The 20,600-nt window shown below is 37.7% G+C and overlaps 1 protein-coding gene across 1 annotated transcript; it reads left to right on the top strand.

Annotated features, from left to right (window-relative positions):
- Positions 1–1,451: 1,451 nt before the first annotated feature.
- Positions 1,452–18,403, top strand: ppp1r14c (protein phosphatase 1, regulatory (inhibitor) subunit 14C). The gene is made up of 4 exons (XM_039653136.2): positions 1,452–1,802; positions 13,717–13,800; positions 14,769–14,801; positions 15,661–18,403. The coding sequence occupies exons 1-4, from the start codon at positions 1,566–1,568 to the stop codon at positions 15,733–15,735; spliced, it is 429 nt and encodes a 142-aa protein (XP_039509070.1). The 5' UTR covers positions 1,452–1,565; the 3' UTR covers positions 15,736–18,403.
- The last annotated feature ends 2,197 nt before the right edge of the window (positions 18,404–20,600 follow it).

Genomic DNA, 20,600 nt, shown 5'->3' with positions numbered 1-20,600 from the left:
CAATGACTGCAAAGTGCACCAATGGTGTGTGTGTGTGTGTGTGTGTGTGTGTGTGTGTGTGTGTGTGTGTGTGTGTGTGTGTGTGTGTGTGTGTGTGTTTTGCTCTGAGCCAGTTGTTATTTTTGGCCATGACATCATTTGACATGATCACTCTCTATTACAAACAAACAAATGCATAAAAATATCAGAAAAAAAATTCTTCTAAGAATTGTTCTGATCAGCTTAATGCAGAACGTACAAAAACAGATCTATAAGCCGTGTATTTTTGGATTGGATGATTTAATATTGAATATCCATTCCCCACATAACCTTTAATCCACATACACACACACCATGCATTTTGTCTAGCAATCCATCATCCCGACTGCTCACACACACATCATGCATCCCACTTGGTTATTAGGAAGCATTATAAACTAGATAACATGGTGGTACTAAATCTCTCCCTCAGTCTCTCTTGTTCTCTTTCTAGAGCAGCACTGCTGTTTTGGGATTGGGCCATCTCATTAGTGCGAGTTTCATTACGTTACGTAAACCCTGATCACTTTCTCTCCTCACTGCGCTCTCTATCCCACCTCAGCTCCCATCTAACACAAGTAACATCTGGATCAACATAAAAGACAGATAACACCACCGGCAACCATTTCTCTGAGTTAGGTGATGATATGCATTTGATTGATGTCAAACAGGACCAGTTTAGCAAGAATCCTGTGTGTGACATGTTTTCCTTTGTTTTACTTACACTCCACCTGTGTATTGTTTTCTACAGTATCATTTTAGTGTTTCTGTATTTAAGTACAATGGCCTCCATATATGTATCATTATGAAGCAAAATATCAAACCAGTATCAAACTTTTTTAAAGAATGAGTGTCCATCCAAAAAGATCCTGTGTATTGCATATTACATTTTATATTACACTGTTTACTGTTTTGTATTCTGTATTGCTTTATTATGTATTGCATTGTATATATAGTATACATATCTATATAGATCAGACAGATAGATAGATAGATAGATAGATAGATAGATAGATAGATAGATAGATAGATAGATAGATAGATAGATAGATAGATAGATAGATAGATAGAGGCAGACAGATATAGACACACAGACAAACAGACAAACAGACAAACAGACAAACAGATAGATAGATAGATAGATAGATAGATAGATAGATAGATAGATAGATAGATAGATAGATAGATAGATAGATAGATAGATAGATAGATAGATAGATAGATAGACGCACAGTCTCCTAGGCTACATACATTACATACATGGTAGCCTCGATGAATATGCTAATAATTTAATACCATGGTAGCTGTCAAACCATCCATCTGATTCTGTCCAACCAGCGCACAGGGGTTCCCGTTTCACCAATAATGTGCGCGCTCTGGCACTGACAGCGTTAACGGGAACGCGCACATTGGCTTGTAATTCCCCTCCCACGCGCCGGGCGTCCTTTAAATGCTCGCGCTGCGCTTTAAATAGCAGGTGTGAGAAACTGTGTCCTGCAACATACACCACCATCATCATCCTCATCATCGCCACCATCACCGACGCAATGTCCACCGCCAGCGCCGAGACGAGCGCACAGCTTCCCCCGGCCGCGGCCAGGGTGTTCTTCCAGCCCGGCGTGCCTGGAGTCGGTTGCGCCGGTTCCGGACCGATGCAACGCGATGACCCGGTGCAGAAAAAGCAGGGCAAAGTGACGGTGAAGTACGACAGAAAGGAGCTGAGGAAGAGACTCATCCTGGAGGAATGGATCATTGAACAGCTGAGCGAACTTTACGACTGTGAGGTGAGACTGCACCAGAACCGGAACTTCAGAAAAAGAGCTCGACTTTAATTTCGATAAATTCTAATTTTCAATAATTAGACTTATTTAAAAACATTTTTGCTTAGTTTATTGTGAAAATAGTTAAATTTTTATCATTAGAATTATTTTATTTTTAGTATTTATTTGTATTATTTGTTTCTAAAAAATTATACGTTATAATTCAGATTGTAATAGTAAATTAAATAAATTTAGCCTAAATAGCAACAAATTAATTTGATTATTGAATATTATAATTTTTTTTATTTTGATTAGCATTTGCAAAGCATTTTACAGTACAGTCAAGTCTTTTTACAGTTCTTTTTTTTTACTGTATTTTAAAATAATTTACATTTTGACACTTTTGTGTGAATCTTTTAGAAACACAACAGCACTATAGATATTTATAACAACATAATTTCATTTATCAGCTAGGCAAAATGTTTGGTTATTTTCAGCTTTTGTTGTACAGTATTACTGGTTCAGTCCTCTTGGAGTAACTTGAGGTTAAATGTCTTGATCAAGTGGCGGTGATCTGTGAATCTGCTTTTGTGGGGTTCTTACCTGAAAGGTCACAAAAGCAAGATTTTTAATCTCAAAGCTCCAGTTCACCACCCCCATGGGTTTATAGGTTGATACATTGTGTTTGTCTTTGTGTGACCTACATTTGTCTTCTTTAAAGAAGCAATGTAATGCATGGCACTATACAGCAAGGAATCTTTAAAGTGTGGAATCCTTTAGCATCGGTCCTCATTTCAAGATGACAAAATGTCTTTCTGCTGACCTCTGTGAGGTGTCTTATTGCTCTGATCCTCTTTTGTTCTCTCTATCTGTCTCCCTCTGTGTTTCTGTTCTGCGGCAGCTTGCTTTTTTTCTGCTGATGCTGTGTTGCCCTTAGAGAGACAAGAAAGAGAGAAACAGTTTGACTTGTGAGGCAGAATAATGATTAATCACATCTAACATAAAAGTTTGTTTATAGATAGATAGATGTGTGTGTGTGTGTGTGTGTGTGTGTGTGTGTGTGTGTGTGTGTGTGTGTGTGTGTGTGTGTGTGTGTGTGTGTGTGTGTGTATATATATATATATATATATATATATATATATTGATTTGACAGCAGTTAGAATTAAATAATACAACCGTTTAACATATTCAGAGGTATTCATTCGTTTCATTCAAAAATGTGTGATTTCAAAAATAGTGTCAAATACTTCTTATATTTGAATGGAAATGTTTTAGTTTAAAAACCCTTACATTTCTGTATTTATTGGGTTTAGTGTCTTATTTTATCGTTTCATATTGAGTTATTGGGTCTGGGGAAGTTGGTTTAAGGGTTTGTAGGGTTAATGTAATGCTGTGGTGTTGTTTTTTTTCTTTTGCATGTATCTTCAAAGCAAGCAGATGTGCATATGGTAAATGAACCTTAAACGTAGTCTCTCTAGACTTTACACACAATCCCAGCAGCATCTTGTGGGTCTTGCGAGTCGAACCTCTTATGGCAGCAGTGAGTTACCATTTGTGGCAAAAAAAAGCATTTTATTTGTGGTGTTGATTGTAACATCAAATAGGATGCTGTTTACAATATAAGGCATCTAATTAGGTTAAGCATGCGAGCTAATCAAGATGTGTTTACTCAGGTGTACTTTAATGACCTGTCACATTTACACTATAAACAAGAGAAGGAAGTCACACATAGCCAATAAACGTTCACAGCTAAAGTCTGGACAGCCATTAATAGCAAGTTGAAATGACAGGCAAAAGATTTCATGTAAACGAAAGCGTTCTGATTTAGACTATAGCGCATGCCAGCTGCACTAATAAACACTTTGAGAAATAATCTTCAGCAGTGTATTTATTATTACTGTATTAAAAGAGTAAGAATGAGATTGTTGCATTTGTAATATGGTAGTGTTTGGGTTAAAGTCATTATGAAATCAAAATTGACAATTCTTATTGTTTTTAATGAAATATTGCGGTATTTATTATTAATTTTTTATCAGTGCACATCATTTTTTTTTAACGCCCTTGTAATCTTTAATCAAAATAATTTTGTTTGCGAAGCCATTTCACTCGGATATCCATCACGACTTCCATTTCATGTCAACTTCATGTATGTTAGCTCTTATGCAGCTCTCATTATCATCTTTTCCGGGCACTCTTTTAATTGGCTGAGCAAAAATGACCAAAGCCATTTTGATATTCACTAGCAGCAAGCTTTCTTGTTTGATATTATTTAAATGTATATGTCTCTCACACACAGCTAAAGGAGTTAAGGGAACGTGTTTGGCAGGTTTAGCTGATTGGATTTTCATGCAACTCACTAACAACAACATCTCCATTGTGCAATATGGCCGTTAGGGTTAGTGTAAGGTGATGACACCTCATAGACCTACTTAAGGAAGAGTAGGTCAGCATGGGATTACTTGTGGACAGTGAAGGTTTTCTATATCTAGAAATGTTTGATAGAAATCAGCCCAAACCCTGAGGCCTAAAACTGATCCTGTAGTACATGAATGCACATGCTTTTTGCAATGCAGACTTGATTGCATGCTTTGCTGCATTCCCAAATGTGGCGAAATACAATTAATGATGCAATGCACAATCACCTAAAGGATTATTAGGAACACCATACTAATACTGTGTTTGACCCCCTTTTACCTTCAGAACTGCCTTAATTCTACGTGGCATTGATTCAACAAGGTGCTGAAAGCATTCTTTAGAAATGTTGGCCCATATTGATAGGATAGCATCTTGCAGTTGATGGAGATTTGTGGGATGCACATCCAGGGCACGAAGCTCCCGTTCCACCACATCCCAAAGATGCTCTATTGGGTTGAGATCTGGTGACTGTGGGGGCCATTTTAATACAGTCAACTCATTGTCATGTTCAAGAAACCAATTTGAAATGATTCAAGCTTTGTGACATGGTGCATTATCCTGCTGGAAGTAGCCATCAGAGGATGGGGACATGGTGGCCATAAAGGGATGGACGTAGTCAGAAACAATGCTCAGTTGGCATTTAAACAATGCCCAATTGGCACTAAGGGGGCTAAAGTGTGCCAAGAAAACATCCCCACACCATTACACCACCACCACCAGCCTGCACAGTGGGAACAAGGCATGATGGATCCATGTTCTCATTCTGTTTACGCCAAATTCTGAATGTTTCAACAGAAATCGAGACTCATCAGACCAGGCAACATTTTTCCAGTCTTCAACTGTCCAATTTTGGTGAGCTCTTGCAAATTGTCGCCTCTTTTTCCTATTTGTAGTGGAGATGAGTGGTACCAGGTGGGGTCTTCTGCTGTTGTAGCCCATCCGCCTCCAGGTTGTGTGTGTTCACAAATGCTTTGCTGCATACCTCGGTTGTAACGAGTGGTTATTTCAGTCAAAGTTGCTCTTCTATCAGCTTGAATCAGTCGGCCCATTCTCCTCTGACCTCTAGCATCAACAAGGCATTTTCGCCCACAGGACTGCCGCATACTGGATGTTTTTCCCTTTTCACACCATTCTTTGTAAACCCTAGAAATGGTTGTGTGTGAAAATCCCAGTAACTGAGCAGAACGTTATCAGGATTTTTGGAGGTTAATTTCTCTGACTTCTGGGAGAAGAGGATTGGGTAAAAGGAATTAAAACGGAAGATGAGAGGAAAGTAATGGAAAAGCAGTAAGGAAGAACATAACAGAATTAGAATTAGATGCATTTAGTGGACGGAAAAACAAAGGAAAATTTTGGACTTGGACTTGAATCAGTTTCATGCCTCGAGTAAAACAGCATGTCATCTCATGCACACACTAACCCTCTGAGAAACACTAAAAGTGTGTGTTCATTTCTACAGCATGATCTCTGCATCCTCAGCACCTCACATGTGCTTGCAAGGCTTGCAAAGAACAAATGTAGGACGTTTCTCGTTGCAATTTGCATGTACATGTGTATCAGAGCTCTTTGATGGGCTTTGCCTTGGTGAAACGGGTCCATCTGGAGTTCATTAGCGTATTGAACACCGAGATGAGGTGGTATACGTGCGAGCTAATGACGGAGTCCTCTGTCTAACCGAGTCCTCAAATCAATGACGGTCACAAACTGCTGCCCAAGCTGTTTTCTGCAGAGGATTCTGTCTATTTCAGGCACAGCGCAGCGGTTTGCAAGCATGCAGATTCTCTCTGTGTGAGAATCAAGGATGAATAGTGCTGTGATAGGATGTGAGAGCTAATTTAGTAACACTGCTGTACTAAACACTAAGATTAGTGCTCAATGGAAATGCGTTTTTAGGTTTTATGGCTGATTTAGAACGATAACTATAAAGATGTCGCTTTAAAAAAAGCTTTTTGTGAGTCCATACCACAAATAAAATAACGGGCCGGACCTATAAATTATAGTGTTGGAATCACTTTCACAATGAATCACATTATAATGGGGGGAAAAATTATCCCATAACATTTTATTATTCAAATTTTTGTGCAGACCGTGTTACATTCTGTAACAAAATACATTGTACATTTTGAATCATGATAAAAGCTCAATTTAAGCAGAATTAGATTTTTATTTTCTTACGTAATGGCACTAAATGGGGCAATCTATCAAATATTGTCTCCTGTTAATTATATCAGTACTGAGTCAGATATTTTTTGAGAATGGCTGCACTCTCTGTACTGACACACACTACGGCATAAGAAGCAGCAAGATGTTTCCTCTACGTTCAGCCCAGTGGGGTTCTGCTAATATGCCCGTCTGCAAAAGATACCCACAACCCCCCTCTCCGCTGTCTTTCTCTTCAGCGAGGGGGAAGGGGTTCGTTTTTGATGCTCAACGCTTCAGGGCTCTGTCTCTGTCTGATATCATGGCCACATTTCACTTCGACTGTGTGTATTGATTCAGCGTGTTTGTGTTTTGTATTAGAGACGATCTTGTCTGCATCTGTTTGTTTATATTGTATTTCAATCTCCATCTGACCTTGTAGCGGAAGCATCGTACCTTTTTTGAAACCAAATCGTTTTAAATGCAAATTGCTAAATAGTTTTTTGTAATGTTGAGCATTAAAGGGATAGTTCACTTTGAAATTAATTTTTGATATGTTTTAGTTTACCTCAAGGGAATCCAAGATGCAAGTGTCTTTGTTTCCGCAGTAGTTTCAATTTTTGATATGTCTGTCTGTCACTCATATAATGGAGGTCTATGGTCACCACCTCAAAGAGCATGCACAGAGACACGAAACGAGCGACAAAGCGCCCGCACCCTCAGATCACTTGGGCGTGGCTGTGGTTACAAGAGGTAAAAACGATATAAATACTGTTCGTTTTCTCACACAAACCGCTTGTTTAGTGTATTAGGCCATCGATGTGTACTTGCATTTATGAGTCATTAAATCATGTTTAATTTGGATTTTTCTGTGCATGCTCTTTAAGGTGGTGACCATAGACCTCCATTATATGACTGATAGACACGAACGGTTTGACCTAAAAATATCAAAATTGAAAATAAACTTGGCAAAATTAAAGGACAACTCCGGCGCAAAATGAACCTTTGGTCTAATTGCACATTGTTACCTATTCAACCGTTATCTGAGATTTTTTTTCATGATTGCCGAATCTAAATAGTTTTATCTATAAAAACAGTTTAGCCTATAATGCTAGTATAACGCTAGTCTATAGGGCATAGAGTAATGACAAATAAAAATCGCTTGTTATTACCACTAACAAGGCTCAAAATAGCCCCACAGTAACACGGTAGCACAATAAGGATTCCTACATGCAAAACGAAGCATTGAGAACTTTGTCAGTGTCCATACAGTTTAATAAAAAGATATTTTATACACACAGTCAACTTCACGAATACAGGAAGAAGCCATCTTTAAAATATAGTCTCTACCAGTCGATCTACGAACGCTGATCCAAGTGCGCTGAACTGTGCAGAATCTTATATGGTCCGTTGTTTCCGGAAGAAACACAAACACGAACCATTTTCTTCTCTTAAATATGTACATGTTGCCTACTGTTCGCGCTCACATTATCACTTTATTTACATCTCACCAGCGCACTTGGATTGGCGTTCGTAGATCGACTGGTAGAGACTTTTTTTCAAAGATGGCTTCTTCCTGTATTCGTGAAGTTGACTGTGTCTATAAAATATCTTCTTATTAAACTGTATGGACACTGACAAAGTTCTCAATGCGTCGGTTTGAATGTAGGGATCCTTGTTGTGCTACCGTGTTAGTGTGGGGCTATTTTGAGCCTTGTTAGTGGTAATAACAAGCGATTTTTATTTGTCATTACTCTATGCCCTATAGACTAGCGTTATACTAGCATTATAGGCTAAACTGTTTTTATAGATAAAACTATTTACATTCGGCAATCATGAAAAAAGAACCTCAGATAACGGTTGAATAGGTAACAATGTGTAATTAGACCAAAGGTTCATTTTGCGCCGGAGTTGTCCTTTAACTAAACTTGCATCATGCATTTTAATCAATGTCAAATGCTTGGAATAATGATTTTTTTACAATAAAATATATTTAAACAAAAGCTTCATTTATTTGACCGCAAATGCAGTAAAAACAGTAATATAGTGGAATATTATTAACGATTTAAAAACATTTTGAATATATTTTAAAATGTAACCTTTTTTTAATGTGTTCAAAGCTGAATTTTCGGCATTATTACTCCAGTCTTCAGAGTCACATGATCCATGATCCACATGATCATTATTCCAAGCATTTGGCTTATCGATTAAAATGCATATGGTGTAAGTTTAGTTAATTTTGCTAAGTTTATTCAAAACCTACATAGGTCAAAGTTTGAACTCGGGTCCCTTTACTAATCAACTGTATATAGAGAGAAACATATTTTATTTGTATATAATTAAATTACATTTTTTTTGTGTCTTCAGTCATGTTTTTTCTTAGAAGTGACGCTAATAAAACCACAAATGCAGCTGATGCTCCATCAAAAAACGGGTTCATGTCACTCCTGCCTTGTAGAGAGCAATTATGTCATCTTTATTCTGGCAACTGAAGGACCCCGGTCGTAAATCATCGGTGACACGCAGAATATGCATGCGCATGGTATTTTATGAGCACATATGTGTGCATTACAGTACAATCTGCTTGTTTATGTTGCTATGCAAATGGTGCTATGTGTGTGGGTGGGAGTTTGTGTGTGATTTCTGAGCGTTGCTGCCGGCGTTTCTGTGTACATTTCGCACTTTCCTGCAAGCCCTCTCTCACACTAACGCCTGTTTGAAATCCTCAGTGGTCTGACCTGTCTGCTCTGAGAGGGAGAGAGATTGCGTCCCTCTGCTTTGTGTTTGCAGATGAGACGCCAGTCGACTGCGCTTTCCGGCACCGTGAACAAGTAGGCCGAGTGAAGGTGTCTGTGCCGGTTCTGCCGCACACACTCTCAGTACCCACAATCCACCTGCAGGGCTTTTCATTCACAATACACATACATTATATGCAAGTACATTTGCCTAGCATGGATGATGAAAAATGCTGATGATCTGTGTCAGGTTATCTTGATTGATGTCAGATCAGTCTGTGATTGATTGGCCATGTCTTGGCGGCTAGCTTGACTGATCAGCTTTATCTGATTTAGTCTTTGTGGCTGGCATTAGTCTTTTTTTTTTTGGCATTTTCCCGACTAGGACACTCGGAAATGAACACACACACAAAAAAAGGTCTAAAATAATAGTCCTTGTAATGGTGAATGTGTAAACACACGTACTGTAAACTAAGATAATTTGATAATATTGAGATTACTTTAGAAACTCTAGAGGGGGATTTTTTTTTTTTTTTAAAATATTATCTCACTTGTAATGAAATCTCACTTTTAAATGCACAAACAATTCTAAATGCGTCATTGTTAGATTTTGTTTTCCTCACAGTATGAGTGAATTTTCTTTTCAACCGCTAACGCTTAAACACACACAGAGAGAGAGAGAGAGAGAGAGAAAGAGAGAGAGAGTCATCCTTATTAACTCTACAGCACTAATCATTTTGACCTGCTTCTCGCCAAATCAGTTTCTCTCTACTATTCAGTCACGGACCACTTTATTAGGTACATCTTGCTAGCATCGTATTTCCCTCAGACCTGCCTCAATTCTTCTTGGCACAGATTCAACAAGGTGCTGGAAACCAGGGCCGTGCAGAGACCTCTGGAGGGGCAGGTGCTCAAAGTATAAAATGGGGCACATGGAAACAAGGCTTTATAGGGATGTGCTCAAAATATCAATACAGTAATATATCAATACAGATGATTCTGCATCGATACAGCAGCAAATGCATTGATGGAGTTTTGAAAAAGAACCAGAACAGAAAAGACAAATTTAAAGTTTAAAATTAAAAAAAATAATTGATGTGCTCTATATATAACTCTGGGATTAGAAACTGAAGCATCTTAAGTTGTTCCAACCTGATGGCTTTTTCTTCTCTGTTATACAGAATAATAAAGAACAGCAGTAGTGAACTGTGTAGGACAAAATCAACCTGGCCCATGTTTCGTGCAGTACAGTATAGTTTTATTTAATGGCATATCAGCATCTGTGGCTATTTTCATGGCAAAAACTGATTTACAAAAATACAAGAGTTACATTTTATACAATGAAAATAAAAAACAAAGCAAACAGAAACAGCAATTATTAATAATTAAGATTTTTAACATTAATGTGATGCCTGTTCTAAGTGAGTTTGCTGCCTTTGCTGTTGATGTTGTTACTGCTGCTGCTGATACTGCTGGAGTTGATCTGAGACTGTAGACATTAAAATAAAAAGAAATATAGGGTATTAGCTGAATAAACCATTTTTTATGTGACCATGTCAAGATGTAAAGATTGCTGACAGTGTTTGGAACTGGCTCACTAGTTCACTGACCTGCTAAAGCTACAGATTCTGCCCAGGCTGCTAAAGTATATAATACAATAATAGTATATAATAGTAACGTTACTAGGGCAGATGTTCACAGAGGCTTCTGCACACAAAACATAAGATGCTAACTGGTAAGCCTATGTGATAACTTACCAGAGTTGTGATAATCATTTTTATGTGAAAATATTTTTTTTAAATAAATACTGTAATAATAATAATAGTTTAAAGTAAAAATAATAGTTTTTAGTCAAATAACACCCCTCCACGCCCGTGAAACTTTTCTCCCTCAAACAGCAAGCTAACGTTACTTCTACAGCCTACACACAGCAATACAAACGACATCTCTCTGCATGCTCTCTTCACGTCGTTCTAGTAAAATAATAATAATAAGTAAACAAACATCAAAATCACTTCGCTGAGAATAAAACACCACTTACCAGCAGCCGCAAGACTTGAAGATATCCTCTGGGAATGCGCGATTGCGCGTAGCCGCGCGAAATTAAAAAATGCGCGTGCAGCGTGAGGAATCAGGTGAAAGGTCATCATGTGGGTCATTTTATTTACGGCTAAATTATTATTCATTCATTTTACTACTAGTTAGATGGGGCAGGCATCCACAAAAGTGCCTTTAAATACAAAAAAAGGAGAGGAAATTTTGTCTTGACAAAAGGGCACTTTGGGCACCAAGGGGCAAAAGGGCAGGTGCTCGAGCACCCAACGCCCCCCCCTCTGCACGTGCCTGCTGGAAACATTCCTATGAGAATATCAATAATGCAAATCTCTCGTAACTCCTTCACATCCCAAATCTGCTCTATTGGATTGAGATCTGGAGACTGGAGGCCGTTTGAGTTTCGTGAACTCACTACCATGGTCGAGACAATAGTTTGAGATGATTTTAGCTTTAAGATATGGTGTGTTATCCCGCTGGGAGTATCCATCAGAAGATGATACACTGTGATCATAAAGGGATGGACATGATCAGTGGATTTTAATCGATGACCAATTGGCACTAAGAGACCCAAAGTGTGCAAGAAAATATCCCACCATCATTACACCACCAGCAGATGATACAATGCTTTCATGTTGGTTACACCGACCATCTGAACCCTGAAGCAGAAATTGGGACTCGTCAGACCAGGCAACGTTCTTTCGATCTTCTATTGTCCAGTTTTGTTGAGCCGGGTGAATTATAGCCTCAGTTTCTGTTCTCATCTGACAGGAGTTTCACCGGTGTGTTGCTGGAGCTCTTCTGCTTCAAGGTTTGGTGTGTTGTGTGTTCAGAGATGCTCTTCTGCTTCAAGGTTTGGTGTGTTGTGTGTTCAGAGATGATCTTCTGCTTCAAGGTTTGGTGTGTTGTGTGTTCAGAGATGCTCTTCTGCTTCAAGGTTTGGTGTGTTGTGTGTTCAGAGATGATCTTCTGCTTCAAGGTTTGGTGTGTTGTGTGTTCAGAGATGATCTTCTGCTTCAAGGTTTGGTGTGTTGTGTGTTCAGAGATGCTCTTCTGCTTCAAGGTTTGGTGTGTTGTGTGTTCAGAGATGCTCTTCTGCTTCAAGGTTTGGTGTGTTGTGTGTTCAGAGATGATCTTCTGCTTCAAGGTTTGGTGTGTTGTGTGTTCAGAGATGATCTTCTGCTTCAAGGTTTGGTGTGTTGTGTGTTCAGAGATGATCTTCTGCTTCAAGGTTTGGTGTGTTGTGTGTTCAGAGATGATCTTCTGCTTCAAGGTTTGGTGTGTTGTGTGTTCAGAGATGCTCTTCTGCTTCAAGGTTTGGTGTGTTGTGTGTTCAGAGATGATCTTCTGCTTCAAGGTTTGGTGTGTTGTGTGTTCAGAGATGATCTTCTGCTTTAAGGTTTGGTGTGTTGTGTGTTCAGAGATGATCTTCTGCTTCAAGGTTTGGTGTGTTGTGTGTTCAGAGATGATCTTCTGCTTCAAGGTTTGGTGTGTTGTGTGTTCAGAGATGCTCTTCTGCTTCAAGGTTTGGTGTGTTGTGTGTTCAGAGATGATCTTCTGCTTCAAGGTTTGGTGTGTTGTGTGTTCAGAGATGATCTTCTGCTTCAAGGTTTGGTGTGTTGTGTGTTCAGAGATGCTCTTCTACTTCAAGGTTTGGTGTGTTGTGTGTTCAGAGATGATCTTCTGCAGCTCGTTTGTAATGAACCTTATTTGAGTTACTGTTGCCTTTCTGTCAGCTGAACCAGTATGATCATTCTCCTCTGACCTCTAAAATACTCAGACCAGCCCGTCTGGCACCAACAACCATGCCACATTCAAAGTCACTTAAACCAACTTTCTTACTCGTTCTGATGTTCAGCTTGAACTTCAGCAGATCGTCTTGATCATGTCTACATTCCTAAATGCATTCACTGCCATGTGATTGGCTGATATAAGATATTTGTGCTAACGTTTTTTTAAATTTATATTTTTGTAAAATAATGCATTGGTGTAATGCTTTTTTTTAATTGAAAATAAATCAATGTACTACCGTATATGAAAACTTGGAACAAAATCCTACATCATGCGAAAAACCATTCATGCACATTTGATGAAGTAGAGTAAATCTGGGCAGTAAATCCTGGATTTGTCCTTGGATCTGTCTAGCAAATGCAGAATTGGCTGTAACACTGGCACACGCAGACAGAAATGACAAATCTGCTTTCATATTGATGGTGTGTATTATTCTATCTCTCTCATTTGCCAAACGAGCCAAAGCGATTACCCCATGGAAAATAGTCCCCTCTCTTGCTCTCACCTTTAAACAGGGGAGTGTATTTATAGACCTCATCTCATCGTGCCTCTGTCATCACAGTGGCACAGCCTTCAGATTAACCTCAGCTTGTGACTGGAGTGTTTCCTGATGTTCATCAGGGCTATTTGGGAAGCGAGAACATCACAATTCCTTGACTGCAGATTTGATCTAGACCACATCCATCCAATCTGTAAGAATTTAGGCTACTTGGTGGTTTCAGATGTTTCAAAAGAGATCTCATTTGTGAATAAATGTTTTTTATGTGCTTCCACTCACCTACTTTGTGTGATCTCTGTTTGTACAGGAAGAGGAAATGCCAGAGGTGGAGATTGACATTGACGATCTCCTAGAGGTGAACAGTGAAGATGAGAGAGCTGTAAAACTACAGGTAAACTCCAGTGTGAGCATGTGTTTAACAATGCATTTTCCTATTCGGGTACGTTTACATGACAGTGATGTACTACAAACGGAAACTTTTGTTCCTTTTGCATTTTTCGTGTTCCGACGACAACATTGTCAAAATGATCCCTGTTCATATGGATCTTCGAAAACGCTGAATTACGATGTCACTTTAAATCTAGTTTTCAAAAGTTGGCGATATCAGGCACCCAAAACGGTGTTGTTGTGTTACTGAAAGGTCAAAATGTATAAGTTTTCCGATTTTGGTTGTAAAGGGTGTCGTGTAAACAGCCCCTTAAACACTGAATTTAGAGTTTAATGCCAAAACATTGTACATGAATGCAAACACTTTTAGCTATGCTTGGTTTCATGATTTTCTGAAATCAATCAGAATGCAATTTATAATGTTTTGTTCAATTTACATTCTCAGCACTGCTGAAAGTGGCATTAAGAGAATATAATCAAGAGTAATTAGTTCTCGAGGCTGTATTATGCCCATTTACAAAGTCTTGATTTTGTTTTTGGGCTCTACTAGCATAGGTTTCAAAAATGTGTGTTTGTGTTTATATATATATTATTATTATTATTATTATTATATATTTTGTGTGTATATATTATACTGACATAGAGAATAACTCCCACTGGAGTGACTTTGTGCTTTGAAGACCTTTTTCATGCTCAAACAGCAACATTACACACTAAACAATGTCCTCTTTAAAAGTAGTTTTCTATACTATCTTAATAATAACATCTGCTTTATCGATAGAGACATTCAAAAAAATTCTAGCACCTCTTTGAGGGTTTTTACTGCCACAGTAACACAAAAACACTATCTGCCCAACCCCAAGCCAAAAATTCACGTTGTGTACGTAATTGTATGTAGATGTTTAGGTGTCTGAAGTTTTTTTGTGTGTGTGTCTCAGTCGGATGACATCTTCCTTTTTATTTCTCCCTCAGGAATCACTGACAGACTGCTTTAAGCCCACTGATGTAAGTCATAACATAAAATATAGGCCACCAACCTACGGCTCTGTTCCAAAACATAGTAAGCTGCCTACGTAGACAGCATTTGTAAGGCATCATAGGTGCATTCTCAAAGCAAGGCATTTATATATATTTCAGATGATACGGTATATATATATATATATATATATATATATATATATATATATATATACAATGCTGCCTTTTTTGGACAAAAATTAAATCAGTAACTTCTAAGGCGGCATCTCAATCAAAATGCTACCTTAAAAGGCTGCTGTCTATGTATGTAGTCAATAAGTGTTTGAAACCGTGCCACAAATCTACACAAACTGAGACTTGCTAACATCTGTATGTTGTCTTTTAATTCGTGCTGTACCAGTCACTACACACACACACACAGCTTTAGGACATGCTAGTGGATTTCATATGAGTGTGCACTGACCTAAAAACATCCAACATTATGAAAATCTCAATGCATAGGACAGCAGACACAATAACCCACTGACCCACACACACACACACATGCTTTTAATCCAATATCCAACACCAATGTTTACACCCTGTGTGTGGGTGCGAGCATGCTATATAAAATTAAAAAAAAAAAAAGTAATATAAATGTAAAATTACACACAGAAGTGTCCTCATGCCATGGGTGTTTATATTAGATTAAAAGCATCTGTACACACAATCTTACAATCCTCCCTTATCTAATCACAGATGCTTGTTTGAGTGTGTATATTGTGCATCAAAACCAAGCACAGAGTTTGTGAATCAAAGATGTACACAGTGAATGAATGATGCGGAAACATGAGTAGACGAGACTTCCTACATACACTCTCTCTCTCTGTCGTTCTCTCTACTCAAGGTCTTTGTGCGTGAGCTCCTCGGCAGGATAAGAGGAATGAGAAAACTCAGCGCTCCGCAAAAGAAAAGCTTTTAAGTGCTTAAATGCCAACGACAATCCGGCTACCTGGACTACAGGTCCCACAATCCATCACTCAGTCTAGAGTCAACATAAAGCCCTCAAGGACTCCGTATCCCAGGATTCCTTCTGGCCCAGAATCAATATACCAGAGTTCATTTTCCAACGACCCATATCCCAAAAAAAGCAACTTTGTTCAGACCACCTTCATTTCACATACATCACACAATCAATCCAAGAGTGCAACGTTCATCCGGGACGCAATCTCAAAACAATCTCAGCAGCCGGTCGGGACAACCTGCCGTCAATCTCTCAAACGGTCTCACAGGCCCAATATTACACTGTTTGGTGCAGTATTACAGATGTGTGTGTGAAACCACAACTGACTACGCTATTTCATATAGCCTATCAATTATATTTTATATTGTTTTTCTTTTAAGCGAAGTTGTTTAAGTCACAACCATTTTTTTTCTTTCTTAATTAACAGTTTTTAACACCAGTTGGCCTTATGCTGATCTCAGAATTTTTTTTTTTTGGTTTTGTCCAATCGCTATATATCCAATATTCACCAATATCTGGTCAGTTAAATTGACTTTCATAATTTTGCAGTCTAAAAATTCTTAAGTCATTTTGCTTCTCAAGTAAATTATCTTGATTTAAGATATTAAGTCTTGTATTCTGATCAAAATCATGTGAGTTTATACTTAAAACAAGAACAAAAATCGTAATTCAAAGGGAAAACAAGATTTTTTTTGTGTGACCCCATTCACTCTAAACAATGCTGGGTTCTTTTAACACAAATTTGGGTAAAATATGGATCAAATGTTGGGTTAAAAATGTAATTTCAAATTATAACCCAACTTCAACTTTCAACTGTAAATGTTTGAATTGCATTTTTAACCCAACATTTGGGTTTGTCCATATTTGACCCAAATTTGGGTTGAAACGACCCAGCATTTTTTAGAGTGTTGGAAGATATTTCTTGTTGTTTTAAGCATCACATTGCTCCTCAAGAAAATGTATCTTGATTTAAGTATGTTTAGATATTGTTCTGGAAAACAAGACTAAAATCATCTTTTTTTGCAGTGATCTAATTGTACAGTCTAAAAAAATGCTGGGTTAAATATGGACAAACCCAAATGTTGGGTTAAAAATTTAATTTAAAAAAAAATACAGTTGAAAGTGAAAGTTGAAGTTGGGTTAAAATTGTAAATTAATTGTAATTAAATTAAATATGGGTTCGTCCATATTTGACCCAAAGTTGGGTTAAAACAACCCAGCGTTTTTAGAGTCCAGTTTTGCAAGTCATATAATTGGCCAGAATACATATCAGTCTGTTATATTACCATCATTATTGTATTTTGATAATTCTAATCTTTCAAGAATATTGAACCGTTTTTGGACGGGTCTCTAAAAAAAATGTGTTTCAACCCAAATTTGGGTCAAATATGAACAAATCCAGCTTTTTAACCCAACATTTGGGTTTGTCCATATTTGACCCAAAATTACAACATGGATAAAATAACTACTTTCATCGAATGGATATGATTGTAGAATGTGAAAAGTTTAAAGATGTTTGGGTGGGATGTGGCAGAAAGTAAAGAAATAATATTCGGAATTAAATACTGGTGACTATTTACGCTAAAAAAATGCTGGGTTGTTCTAACCCAATTTTGGGTCAAATATGGACAAACTCAAACATTGGGTTAAAAATGTAATTTAAAATTTTAACCCAATGGCTGGGTTTGACCATATTTGACCCAAAATTGGGTTAAAATCAACCCAGCATTTTTAGAGTGTATTGATTTGAATGCTTCTAAAAGACAACAAGGGCTGCGTGACGGTTGATCTTATTAACAGTCATACTGTGTTGATGGTTAGTGTTCATCTTATGATAGCTGGATGAGGAAGTCTAGTTTGACTCAAGCCATTATCGAAATCACATAAATCTAGGCTTTATCTCCTTATCCTCGTACGGTTTCACACGGAGGCTGCCAAAGAATATACTGTTAAGTGGCTGAATATTAGCATATTATAAAGTGCTATGGTGTAAATTGATATAATGTTTGGCTATAACGAACATTTAATATTCATGTCGGTTGGTGTCATACTCATGGGTCAAAATTTGTGTTTGATGGTGTAAGTCGTATAACAAGAAATCCAGGGGAAAAACTATGGTGCTGTTTAAACTTTTAACCCTCTACAGCGTGGATGGATGATGCGTTTTGCAGGCCGAGAGAGAAAGTGCAAAAATATTGAAGACTCTTCTATTTTTACGATATCGCAGTTTCTGTCGGCCTGCATCTTGTATCATTGTGGATTTTGAAGAGGTTGACCCTTCTCTCTGAGAAGAACATTCAGGGTTTAGGCTGATCTCTTTATTTTGGTTTGTTCTAAAATGTGTTTGAGTGTGCGAAAGCTTTATTTATGCATGTTTTATTGGCATGGTAGGAACATTTTTGGATTGCTTACTAAAGCGATGATTTGTCTTTTTATACATTATTACAAGTATTACTCTTATAAATATTCAATTCACTTTTTATTCATTTTTAAGGACCGTATATCTGCGTTCTGTGTGTTTTTAATTGTTTTTCGTTTTTTAAATATATGTAAAGTGTGGTATTTTTTTGTGCTGTTCTACTTACAATAAAGGCAAACTGTCTGAACTGTTATAATACACATTCAACAGTGTTGCTTAATTTTATTGACACAAATGCACAATATATCACACACTACAAGCAGGCCTATTTGTGAAAAACTTCCTCGCTTTGGGCTGTTATAGACACAAATTTGCATCTAATTACTGAACGTGTCGAATTAATCCTTATGTATTAATCGGCTTCAAGGCCGCTCATCTTGTGGTCCATATCCGGATTCTGTTATCTGTATCATTCAAATGCATTTTCATGCTCTTCTCTAACATATATTCCTTGTGTTTTCTAGAATATGTATGACACCAGCGATGCAGTTATTATGCAATTAAAATTATTAATGTTATTTATGATTATCTGCTGATCATGCTTGCACAACATTTAAATAGTCTGGATTTTTTTTTGAGGTGTCATAATTGAAATATAAATATATACAGTGTATATATATACTGTATATATATATATATATATACACACACACAGTATATATGTATGTATGTATGTATATATATATACATACATATATTTGGTTTAATAAACAGAATAAGAACAAAAAGATGCCATTTATGTCAATATGTAAAATTCATATTCATATATAAAAGTCATTTTCTCACCCTCAAGTTTTTCTAAACCTTTCTGTTGAACACAAAAGATATTTCGAAGAATTTTAGCAACCAAATGGTCCTCAAAGCCTTGCATATGGAAGTCAATGGGGATCAGCAATATCTTCTTTTGCATTGAACAGAACAAAGAAACTCAATACTGGTTTAAAACAACATGAAGGTGAGTAAATGATGAGATTTTACATTTTTGAGGGATCTATCTCTTTAAAGCGCACCGATACATTAAAAACACATGAACTGTAAAATCGCTTGATGACAGCAACGCTTCCCCTTTAAATTTCCTGACCCACTTTTTGCAGGCGCGTTCACGAGGCAGACTGTGAGGAGAATGTCTAATGACATGCGCGTGCTCTGACTCTGCGCCCTCCAGATGTGCAACACAATCCATTCAAATGCCATTTATCTCAATCAACGATCTAGACTGAAAGGGTATCAGTGTTTCTCTTCAAGTAAACGATCCAATCAGGTCTAATTTGATTGTCATCAGTGCTGTTGTCGACCATTAGCATCATGTTAAGATTGTGATGTGGGCTGACTGAAGTAGCTAGTTTAACTCTCTTCAGCTAATGTAATCTGTGAAAGCACAGGTCAGCATGCTCATCTTCCCCCTACATTTTCCTTCAGACATCTCTGTTGCTCTTGTCTCTCTACGTCTTTTACTTTCATCTTTGAGTCCCAGTCTTCATCTCATTCATTTGTTTCTTTAACTCTCTCATATAAGTGTGCCTGTGCCAGAGGACCGTACCGAAGCATCTGCTACCCAGCAATCAGAGATTCGCCATGCGAGGAAGATTAGAAAACCACACGAAGCGCATTCCTCTCTGCATTTCCCAGACCCATCATAAAGACAAAATATTCATTCGCACTTGTGCATTTCCGAAAACCTTCTGTCAACAACAACAAAAAAATCATTCATGTTCAAAACATGCGTTACATTCATCATTAAAAATCAATCTATTTATAATGAATGCGCTTTTTTCTTTGGCATTACGCTGCAGTCAGCCATAAAGAGAGGCAAACACCACAGGGGAGAACACAGAAAATTACAGAAAGAAGAGAGGAAACAAAAACTAATGGAAAACTGGATAATTTTAACATTTTATTGCTAAGAAATTAGGCTATACTTTCTCACCTCTTCTATCTACGTCTCATATTGACGCTAAAGGGTGCCATACATTGTCTATAGCGTCAGTATATGACGCCTTGGGATGAGAACGGGCTGGTAATAATCAAAGTTTTAAATAAATACTTTTTAATGAATGAACCAATGACTCACTCATACAGTTGTCGCCATCTACTGGCGAACATATAACCCACAGAAAGAGTCAATAAATAAACAGGGGGTGTTTCTCAAGACCAAGAATGCAAAGAACGGATTTGTGTTCTTGGGGAAAACGCTCTTGCTAACGTTAGTTGTTCTTGTAAACATAAATTCACAAGGTGACGAGCACACAGAACGCTGCTGACAGTTTGAGACGATGTGTTCTTGCTTGTATTGTGCAATTATACCCCCGCACAGACGCCGTCGGCAGGACCCAAACATAACGATAATTATTGAGGATAACATGCAGCCTGGCCGCAATGGTCTCTTGACTGTGGGGAAAACAAT

Source organism: Pimephales promelas, chromosome 20, assembly GCF_988280905.1.
Source record: "Pimephales promelas chromosome 20, fPimPro1.hap1.1, whole genome shotgun sequence".
Taxonomy (NCBI): Eukaryota; Metazoa; Chordata; class Actinopteri; order Cypriniformes; family Leuciscidae; genus Pimephales; species Pimephales promelas.
This window is presented reverse-complemented; position numbering and strand designations above follow the sequence as displayed.